This window comes from Siphateles boraxobius, unplaced genomic scaffold (genome assembly GCF_051911475.1).
Source record: "Siphateles boraxobius isolate OS27281-9 unplaced genomic scaffold, OSU_SipBor_1 2, whole genome shotgun sequence".
In the NCBI taxonomy this organism is placed as follows: Eukaryota; Metazoa; Chordata; class Actinopteri; order Cypriniformes; family Leuciscidae; genus Siphateles; species Siphateles boraxobius.
This window is the reverse complement of record NW_027508810.1, coordinates 18,169,018-18,180,250: the sequence shown is the minus strand read 5'-3', so window position 1 is coordinate 18,180,250 and position 11,233 is coordinate 18,169,018. Positions and strand designations below refer to the sequence as shown.

Genomic DNA, 11,233 nt, shown 5'->3' with positions numbered 1-11,233 from the left:
TATACGTCAAGCTAAAATGTCGATATTATTAATTTTTTTTGAGGCCAATTATAATGAAGTTTTATTTTTACTGACAATTTTAAAGGATATTGTCCAGAAATGTCAGGTCAGGGCAATTTGTCACATTTGAATGGGGGCAGGATGTTATATGCGTTTAAGTAATTTCATACAAATGATTAATTACAATTTGTATGTAAACTTGATTTTTTTGCTGCCTTATTTCTGCTTTCCTTGATTTTTTCGCTTTGAGATTTAAAAATTTTGTTAAGATGAAATAAATTGTAGGCTATAACATAGGCCTACTGTATAATGTTCCCACTATTGGGTCACAAATGGTCAACAAATGTTCAGCTAACCTTTGAAAAAGTTATAATACTTTATGAAAACTGTGAATCATATGTTCTCATGTTTGTTTGTTTATTTATTTATTTATTTATTGAATGTGTGAGAGGTATCAGTGTTCAAGATGTGCTGTTTTTACCAGAGGAATGTGTTTTTGTAGTGTGATTTTTTTGTGAATTGTATTGAATCCAATTAGGGTAAATTTGACCTCAACAATGAGGATCCTAACTATAAATTATTCACTGCAAAAGAAGTAGAAACAAATATGACAGCTAGCCTCAGATATTGCATTTCACACGAGGCTAAAGGACTTTTCTCAAATTAAATGTTCACCCACATGAAAGCTAATAAAGCAAGAATTATAAACGCTAATTGTCAACTTGAGAAAAAAACTTATGCACAACATATCAAAATAAAAGATGCTAAAATGTGCTTTAAACATGACTGTCAGAAGGAAATCAGCACTTACATGGATACTTTTTTTTGTATTAATAATACAATGTCTATAATAATATTTGTAATAGTTTTTTGTGATCAGAACATATATCTATTTTTCATAACATTAACACCTTCACACAGAGCAAAAACTTTACTTTTTTGTATGTTACTGTTGTTTACAAGACAAATGGTCTGTTTATTAATTGGGCTCTGATACAGGATGGAATAACACATTTCTGTGTCTGATTTATTAATTACACACAGGTTTGGTAAATCAACAGTAATTCGTAAACTCGACGTAGGGCACGTGCAGGAGGAGGAGAGCAGTCGTGTCATATGACTTAAATGAGAGCAGATTGAGATTGAGCTCACAGTCACACGCTCAGCTGCTGCTTAACCGGGTCACACTCAGTTCGGGCGTCGTTCTCTGTCTGCTCTGAGGAACCATCAACCCGTCGCAATGGCTGTCCGCGGTTGTGTGACCTTGCTCTTTTTTCTGCTGAGTGGTACGTACGACTATTTTGTTGAGTACTTCATTTCAGATGGTGTCACATTTCAAAAGCAGACATTGAAGTTTATTTTTGAGAGGTTTACGCAGGCCCACAGGAGCGCGAGAACCTTTTAGCATTAGCTGCTAGCGTGAATTTTTACCTACGCCAGTAGCAAGCGCGTTAGATAATCATAAAGACTGTCAGCTTGTGTTATATCGGTTTTACATTCTTTGCATTGTTTTAAAAACCATTTATACAATTCAAGTGATAAATAAATTATTTTAAAAAATACGTTAATAGATACCATCAGCAGTAGCAGCGATTTTAGGTTAAAACAAAAAACAGTTAAAATGTTTAGGAAACGTTGAATATTGTATAATTAGTAAAACTATGAGCATTGAGCTATATACAAACTCCTGGCCGTTTCTCTGCCCAGTCGCTGTCTAACTTAACTTACATGGGCATCCTGGACTCAACATTTAAAGTGTTGATATCCAGTATCTTATTGGTGTCTAATTTGGAAGTTCACTAGGTTTTCAGACACCGCCGGGTTAATTCAAGCTAGGTAGTAATAAAGCCAGTAAATCATGTGCACTTATGTTAACTAAAGTGTTAAATATGATCAGATTAAATGAAATGCGTTGTGACCGAGATCATTGTGTTGAGAAGACTGGCGTGTTTAAATATTTATGAATGCCAACTTTAACATCAATTTGGCAATTTTTTTTATAAAAATTGTTTTATTTTTTCAGCGTAATCTTCTCACTTGACTCATTTAAAGTAACAAGCATGTGACCCTGAAGTGCTTATTCTGTGTATTTATCTGCCACACTTGTTCATGTGATGGGTTTCTGTGTGATGACCCAGGTTAATGATTTAATCAAGCGATGGGACAGTCACCAAGTGCCCATGATCTTAAATTTGGAAAGGTTTACACAATTTTAAAATCTTAACACATTTTAAAACTCTTTGCATCATGCACTTGCCAGATTTGTAAGTGGTTAGTCAAACTGGGCATCATACACTAAATGATTGAGTTTCACACACTACCAGGCATTTAGGTCGTTCTGAACACAAACTTGTGGATAAATGTGCGCCTTGTTGCTTAGAGATGAAATTCATCCGACAAATTCAAATCAAAGTCATTCAATGACAAATGAAGACAGTCGCTGCATTAAAATTGAATGGTTCCCTGCTATATACATTATGTGAAAAACTGTATGACAAGAGTAATGTCCTAGTACTTAGTTTTTGAAAAATTGAGACATTCTGAAATGTGTCATATTCATCTAGAGTTTTTTTTTTTTAAATGGTCGCAAAGAAATTCAAATGTAGTACTTGCACAGACAGTACATGTTTTTAGATGAAACTCAATATCAAACATGTCTGATATTTATAAAATAGTTTGAAGCTACAAAATCTGTGCCCATCTTACACCTTTTTTTTTTATTGAAATTTGAACTGACTGCCCAAAATCAGCAGATCAAAGAAAAATCTGGTAAAAAGCGGTTGTGTAGGCCTATTTCAGCCTTAAGTCAGTTGTCCTAGACAACAGCAGATCAAATTCAATCTTTTAGAGTCAGTTTGCTGTCAGGAAAGCTTTTGGAATGTGCTTGGATTGCGGTTTTTATTTCCCTATGCATGGAGGTGGTTGAAAGACTCTGGCGTGCTTCAATTCTTTCACTTTGGGTAAGATGAACCAGTAACTGTCTTCATGTATTTTATGGTGTTTATTATACAATAAGTTAAAATAGATTTTGAAAAGTTAAACGGGCAGGTTTGTGCATTCCCAGTGTCACAATTCACAACGATGTGAAGCATGTGTAAATAAATGCATTCATTTCTAATATTCTGCTTTCACCCTCCACAGGTATTGTGCATGCTGATGATCTGGTGACATCACTGCTACCTGCAGCAGAGACCAGTACAAGCAGACTCCCAGTCATGCCTGCTGGTGTGATCCCAACTTTCTCACAGCAGAAGCCGACTAATGCCACCACAGTTCCTCCAACTATCACACAACACACGGCGACTAATACCACCACAGTACTTCCAACTACCACACAACACAAGCCGACTAATACCACCACAGTACTTCCAACTACCACACAACACAAGCCGACTAATACCACCACAGTACTTCCAACTACCACACAACACAAGCCGACTAATACCACCACAGTACCTCCAACTACCACACAACACACGCCGACTAATGCCACAACAGTACCTCCAACCACACAACACACGCCGACTAATGCCACCACAGAACCTCCAACAACCATGCATAGCAACACAACAAATTCTACCACTCAAGCACCAACTACCACACACCCAAATGCTACAACAGCCCCGACTCCTCCCCCGACCACTCCTCCTGTCCCCAACCCAACTGTTGGAAACTACAGCGTCAAGTCTGACAATGTCTCAGCCTGTCTTTTGGCAAAAATGGGCCTTCAGTTCAGCGTCAAAATAAGTGGGGTATGTATAAAACGATCTGTATAGAGGACTGTGTATTTTTGTTATCTTTTACTGCAAATTTGTTGTAATAAACTCTCACGCCACTGCTAGTCTTATTTTATTCTTTCTGTTTAGAATGGCAGCGTTCAGACTCTTAATCTTGACCCAAGTCCTAATGTAACGGAAGCAAGTGGAACCTGTGGAATTGGTGGAAGTGACTCTTCCCTTGTACTGAAGTCAAAGGAAATGACTGTTCATTTTGTCTTCACAAACGTAAGTCTTTAAAGAAGCGAGTCAAATATATTGTCATAAGTGAGGTAAATGTTCTGGGTTGGATTGTTTTTGTCTTCTGACTAATGCACACTCCTGGCAGTTCTTCAAGTCCCCCTGCAGTCAATTTTGTCCCTTAACTCATCTTTGATAAAATGAGTTTTTTTTTGTTGTGAATTTCCTCATGGCTTAATTTAACTACACCTTGTTAAATTTAGAATATGCAGAACCATGAAAATGCAAATTAGTCGCTCAACTGTAATAAACGCAAGTGGAAATATTGGTTTAATTCAGCCATATTTTTGAACCAGAACCTGATTCAGAAGAAAGAGGAAGAGCGAATTATTCAGGCTTGTCTAAAAGTTGATGTAGCAGAATGGTAATGCGTTTTATAAATCGCACTACAACGTTAGACGCATAACAGTAATTGATATAATTAGCCTTTTGCTGGACTGTTATTAAACGGCTAATAATGTGTAGCTAATGTTACAAACCATGTTCCCTTTCATCTTCTCGGGAGTTAGACCACTTCCTTAAAATCAGCATCCTTAATGCTTTAAACATCAGAGACTGTCAGTGGAAAAAGACATAATACATCAATACATCGTAACACGCCTCATGTACATAATCCACCCGCTATATAAACCTAATTTTTCTGTCCCTTCCTAAAGGCATTCTTTTGCTCAATGTGTTAAAATGCCCACCGAGCATAAGAATAATAGATAATATTAGTCAAATAGGGCAGTCCAGACTAACTCATGTTTCTGTAAACGGGTGAAGATCCTCCATGATGCGCTCGTGCAAGAATCCATTATCACTGAAGCATATTTTGATTAGACTCAACTGAAAAATAAAGTCAAAGAGTTCATCTACAATAAAATTTGAAAACCTATTTTAATTTTTTTCATCAAATGAGTCTCACCATGAATATAGCCGGGGTAGCTGGCAATGCATTAAACTATAAACAAACATAAGAATAGGAAATGCCCTGCACTTTGACAGGATTCACCTTGACTTACTCCGCAATGGTGTTGACTAATGAACACATCATGGTTTGGTCTAAAACATTTTAAAAACACCACATGGGCTTATATACTTTAACTTGATTTTCACCACAGGTGGTCTAAAAGTATTGTACACTGTGGGTTTCTTTTTATGAATTTGTGCAATACAATTTTTGCACGATCTGCTCGCGCCCCACTGAGGGTTAGGTTTAAGGATGGGATTGGGGTGGTCCATGCATGCTTCACAATCTAAAGTTTTAATACAAATTAATACTAAATTGCCAATTCAACATGTTACAACATTATATCAGGTTGCTATATTTGTTTTTACAGGTTTCACAGAAGTTTCATCTACATGCTTTGACCTTCTCTGTTGATCTTGGAAATGGTAAGATTTTTAATGTGAAAACTGTTGCCAATAAATGGCCAAAAGTTAATGCAACACCTAAAAGTTAATGTTACAAGTGAATTTAGGCATCACTATTATAATTTACAGTGAGAAATGGATATTTGCTGAAGATTACATTTACCAGAATTAAATTGGTGATTATGCTCAAATGTGTTCACTAATTTCCACTCTCGACAATGAAATGGCCAATATCGACCGCTACAGAAATTCTCTATCAGCCTAAAGCAATATGATGCAAATATATTGAGAAATGCAGCACCTTTAAAGATGCAGCATTTCTTATGTAATCACATTCTGTCCTCTGATTTGTGGCCTCAACAGGGAGCATTTTCAGGGATTCCAATCATAATCTATCTCTGTGGGAGGCATCTTTTGGGAGCTCATACATGTGCAGGAAAGAGCAGAGTTACAACATCTCCGACAAGCTTACCGTCCACACGTTCGAGCTACAAGTGCAGCCCTTCGCAGTCCAGAAGAACATGTTTGGCACAGGTATGCGTTTGTGATTTCTAAAGAATGAAGCTGAGCCAATTACCTCATCGGAGGGAATTAGTCCAGTTATGCATTAATGTTTTTTATATGCGTTGTGTCCTTTAGTGCTATAACTTATCGGATACTTTTCTACTCCCACTACAGCTCAGTCTCAGTTTCAATGCGCATTGCTTTTCAGAGTGGTTTGTGACCACTGGAAAACCAAAGCAGTTCTGTGTGAATCTTTCACTTGTTGATGTGAATTTTGAAATGCAGGCACAGCAATCTGATAAACCCATTGGGTCTCATTCACTTATTGCGTAGATTATTTCTTATTTGTACGCATAGGAGAAATTCTCATGAAAAATCTCCACCTAATTCGCAACCCATTTGAACTCACATGAGTTTGTTTTTTACCTCATTCTGATGTGTGAATTTGGAGTTTTAAATGAGCGGGTATGTGCTCAAGGTTAGTCATTTGCGTAAAACGTGCCCAAACATCTCCATATAAGGGTGTTCCGTGCACACTCCTTGCAGCTTTTAATCACTTGTCAAACTTAATGCTTTTTGCAGATGTGCTCTCGCCTGGTCGTTGAGCAATGCAGAGTGTGCCATTCTTGCTAGTTCTCACAACACCTTTTTATACAGACCTCTCATTAGCCAGCTGTACACGCGCATATATCTGCGTTCTTCAGAGAAACCTTGCGGCTTTTCTTACTTTAACTTTATGATGGATTGTATTTATATAGTTTTACATATTGGATTATATAATCCAATTAATGCAACGTACTTAAATATAATTAGTCATTTTAGGATGAAATAACTTAATATGATAAGGCCGTATGGGAGTAAGTGCTTTTTGCATACGTGTGGTTTCAGTTCCAATGTTTTTCTGTAAATTTAGAATAGATTAAGACACTTTTGGTAAATCGTGTTTGTTCTTAAAATCGTTCATATGCACATTTCATTCAAATTTATGCGTATGCTTTGTGAATGAGACTCATTGTTTCTGTGATCATATCAGAATGGTTGTGAATAGCTACACCAAGATAACTGATAGTAAGATGTATATGCAAAATTTACTTGACTTAAACAGAAAGATGAATGACAGGTCTGAAATTTCCTGCAATCAATCCTGATAGATCTGAATAAGTTACTTTTTGTATGCTCACTGTGAGGAAAGGATGTTTAAGTGTCTCTCCAAGGCTTCAACAATTATTTATCTTCAGTGTCACATTATCCTTCAGAAGTAATTCTAATATATTGATTTGCTGCGCAAGCACACATTATTTCTATATATAGCTTTTTTTCTCTCTTATAACAAATGGTTAATTCTACAACTATCTATGAGGTCTCAAAGAAATGTCCCAGTATTACCAGATCAAGTGTCTGTGATTTATTTCTGAAGTGTTGAATATCTGCAGTGGTATTAATGAAAAGATGGCAGCTTCATCTTATGTTCATTGATGTTCTCTTTGTCTGCAGCCCATGAATGTTCAATGGATGACACCAGCCTCTTAATCCCAATCATTGTTGGTGCCGCTCTGGCTGGTTTGATTTTCATTGTTGTGATTGCATACGTGATTGGTCGACGAAGGACCTATGTTGGATATCAGACATTATAATGCAACAGAATCAAATCCTGAGTGTTTTAAGGGATGCGCAATCTGTTCCTGGACCATTGTAAATATTGTGGGTTTTTGTGCAATCTCAATTGGCAACTGACACAGGGCCACAGGAGGCAAAAAAAATGTGTCCTTAATAATCCACTGGCCCCTTAAACTGCAACACATTAAAATCTAAAGATACAGTGGCACTCCAGGACCAGAGCTCCCTATTGTGAATACATTTTGTCTGCATCACCCCCCCCCCCCCCCCACACCCCCAGTAAGAAGTAAGTGCATCGTCTTTTTACAATTTCATCGTAAGTGCAAGTCGTAGTACCATGCTATTCAAAATATTCATATGCAAGAACAAAGTTGTGTGGCTAATTTAAAGTTTCATTGCTCCATATCAGACCCTGCACTTGCTTCTATTAGACATTCCTTCAATTTTGTTCATTTGAATATTTTATCATTTATTTTTGTGCCCATCATTACTGTATCCACAGCTTTAAACTGAAACAGTGTTTTATTCACCTGTCTTGTAGCATTTTGGTTAAATATTAAAATTACTTCCAGAAACGGCTTGTTACTGTGCACTATAGTGGCTGGACAACTGACTTTTATTGAGATCATGCGCTTTTGCAATGTGTCTGTCATCTTGTATTTCGAGTGGCTGTGCGGGAGATTGCTACACTGAGAAAACATCTAAAAATGCTGGATGGCCTTTTCCAACAACTGAAATTCTAGAACAGAAAAACAAATGCTTCGATGTTTAAACTTCCATGACAAGCATTTTAAAAACGCAAACCATTGTAATAAAAGTAGGCCTGGTGTTGTTGTTTTTTTGCATTTAAATGCTGTTACTAAATAGTTTTTGGGAATGTTTTGTAAATTGTTTTTTTTGGGGTTAAAAAGGGAAGATGAGTTCTAAATTAAAAATCTTGTTCGCTTTTACAGTAACTTTGAATTCTTTACAGCTACTATAGCCTAAAAGATATGCTGCTTTTTGCTAATACTACTGTGAATTGTATTTGCTGCGAGATCAATTTTTGCACCAGCTTGAACCCACTTTTGGTAGTGGCTGTGGATTGATTAACCCCCCCCCCCCCCCCCAATTTATACATGACTTGTTTTGGTTTTCATTTGCTGAGCCTTTTCAGAATGTTATTTGCTTTCTCTTATGTCTATATTCTTTTAGCATTTATCGCATATAATGGCTCTAGGTTTCACAGTTGTTTTTTTCCCCCTTTCAGTTGTGGTGAATTTTTCCATGGTTTATGCACCATTCTAATTTAGTCTATGCAGCACCTGCACAGAATCTTGTGTAAATGTTTTTCACAATAGCCAGGATAAATTAAACCTTCAAATTTTGTGCCTTGCTTGATTACTTTTGCTTGCCATCCTATCACTTATCAATCACTTTTTAAATAAAATGAATCTATATTTGACTTTTCCTGCGCATACTTTTGTGACCGTTTTCTGACAGCAAACTTGTAAAAGGGATTCCTTATCTGACTACCCTAAAATTGTATGATTCATGAATTTGTTTTGCAATGGAAATGGCTGTTTTAATCAGCTTTTAGCTGCAATAAATGTAGAAAAACAATTGTGTATACATTAAAACTGGTGTGGGCCATCTTTTCATCCTTTAACACAAACATCATGCAAATGTTAAAGAATTTTTAAACACTTTAAAACATAATGGCTGTTTTCCCTTACTCATTCTCTTTATTTTCAGCTGAGGATTGCAAAGCAGATGAGCCTGATAACTTCATTGTCCCTATAGCGGTGGGAGTTGCCCTGGCTGTCCTCATTGTTATTGTCTTACTGGCCTATCTGATTGGAAGAAAGAGAAGTCAAACCTCTGGCTATGAGCAATTTGTTTCTTAATCAAAAATGTCAAGTGTCCATGCAAGTGCTGACAAATCTTGCAGAAATTCAGGAATCAGTTTTATTTGTCTTTTTGTGCACATGAAAATTATTTTGAAATGATTCATATTATATGAATTTGTATTTTCTTGCCAATACATTTTATAACATGATGTGGTGATTTTGTAAGGTAGGCCTGAATGGCACAATCTAACCTATTCTGCATCGGTCTGACTGAACCATTAGTTCTGTTGTGAATGTCACTCACCGCCCCTTTCTCTCTCCTTTTCTCCCAGCGGAGGAATGCTTTCTGGATTCTGATTTGAGTTTTCTCGTGCCCATTGCTGTGGGTGTGGCTCTCAGCTTCCTAATCCTCCTAGTGCTTATCTCTTACCTGATTGGCCGGCGGAAGAGTCGCACTGGTTACCAGTCTGTATAACTCAAGCTGCTGCCATCTTACCTCTAACCACGGCTTGTCCTTTTCCACTTATATTTGCTCCTCCTCCTCTCTTTTGGTCCTGTTGGCTTCTTCTTTTGCCCTGCAAACTGCTCGACCCTCCTCACTTGCTGGTGCTAACTGCTGATGACACCAGTTTTTAACATGTCTAATTGCTCTAATCATTTAATTTCCTCTTTACGATTTAAACTTTTTATGACTTATGTGGTATATTTCTGCTTAATCACACTCGAAGCAATGTCAACTGGCATGATTAATTTGTTTAGTGTAAGCACAGGCTGTCTAAATAACCTGGCATTGTGCTGTATGTTAAATGCATGAAGAAAAAAAAGATGAGCTCCCTGATTTCTTGCTCTAAGGATGCTCCGTTCTGATTGCTGTGACTTAAATTCATGTGAACTATTATGAATGATGCAAGTTTTGAATTAGGAATCCCTTGATTATTAACCATTGAATGTAAATGCCCAATTAGTTCTGTAATTGTAATCTTGTGGGGGGTGAAAAGTATACTGGCACATTTTCTTAATCAGCAGAACTAATAAGTCACACTCTTGCACTTAGCACATTGTATTATAAAGGGACACTTTTTTGTGTGTGTGAAATTTACCAGGATTTTAAAGAGGATTTTGTTGATTTATGCTTTTGATTCATTAGGTCCCTCTCAGGGAATGTTGGAAGTGTTAAATAGGCCTGTTTGTACATGGGTTTGTGAATTTAGTTGTCCATTTCTCTGAACACACCCATACAATGTACAAAATACACCGTTTCTATGACCAAAGCTACAGTTTCTAGTCCATCTTCAGTCTAATTCCTGCTCAGCATAGTGAAAATGTTAATGTACCCAGACAATTTCATGGATATACTTTTATTTTATTTTCCTGCCCAAAGGGTTTAGCTATTAAAACAAACACAATTAAAGAGAATATCATTGTTGTACTATAACGTGCCTTTTAGTTGCAATTTTTTTTGTTCTATTGGACCTATATCTGTTAAGTAAAGAATGTTGGTTCAAGTTTCAAAGTGGAAAAATTTCAATAAAATAGCATTTGTTTTTGTATAGTTTTCTTCCTCTGTTGGTTCCCTTTCTTGCTCTCTGACTTGATGAAATCAACATTTCCCAGTGTTAGACCTGATCTGTTAAACTTGCATGGTTTACATGACTTTTACAGTCATAATCTCCAAGCTTCCCCTGATGGACTTCGATCAGCAGTGTTCCTATAAAAATTACTGCTGTCATAAATGATTCTCTTACTGGAATAGAAGTGTCTCTCTTTGACCAGCATTACAGCAAGAACTGCTTATCAGATGCACATGACCGCATGGAAGATTGTGTGTAGTGCTGATATTTTTGTTTGTATGATTTATGGGTTCAACATTTTGTCATTTATTCTACGAAAAGGATCATCACATGCAATTTA

The 11,233-nt window shown here is 36.7% G+C and overlaps 1 protein-coding gene across 5 annotated transcripts; it reads left to right on the top strand.

Moving 5' to 3' along the window:
* Positions 1 to 271: 271 nt before the first annotated feature.
* Positions 272 to 10,874, top strand: lamp2 (lysosomal-associated membrane protein 2). 5 transcript variants are annotated; one of them, XM_077236309.1, is made up of 8 exons: positions 1,153 to 1,286; positions 3,142 to 3,276; positions 3,457 to 3,501; positions 3,544 to 3,752; positions 3,867 to 4,004; positions 5,339 to 5,393; positions 5,736 to 5,906; positions 9,228 to 10,874. In XM_077236309.1, exons 1-8 carry the CDS (start codon positions 1,241 to 1,243, stop codon positions 9,377 to 9,379), a joined length of 951 nt encoding a protein of 316 aa, XP_077092424.1. In that variant the 5' UTR covers positions 1,153 to 1,240; the 3' UTR covers positions 9,380 to 10,874. The 5 variants fall into 5 exon arrangements, with proteins under 5 accessions (XP_077092422.1, XP_077092420.1, XP_077092421.1 ...); XM_077236308.1 differs by having other exon boundaries at positions 3,142 to 3,501; XM_077236307.1 differs by lacking the exon at positions 9,228 to 10,874 and adding an exon at positions 7,371 to 9,112 and having other exon boundaries at positions 272 to 1,286; positions 3,142 to 3,752.
* Positions 10,875 to 11,233: the final 359 nt, after the last annotated feature.

What these genes read in the sequence shown, in the direction of transcription:
- lamp2 (XM_077236305.1), top strand. Translation starts at nt 1,241, where the DNA reads ATGGCTGTCCGCGGTTGTGTGACCTTGCTCTTTTTTCTGCTGAGTG. An exon ending in TTCATTTTGTCTTCACAAAC is followed by an intron (nt 4,005 to 5,338) that starts GTAAGTCTTTAA and finishes TTGTTTTTACAG; the next exon opens with GTTTCACAGAAGTTTCATCT. An exon ending in GAAGAACATGTTTGGCACAG is followed by an intron (nt 5,907 to 9,227) that starts GTATGCGTTTGT and finishes CTTTATTTTCAG; the next exon opens with CTGAGGATTGCAAAGCAGAT.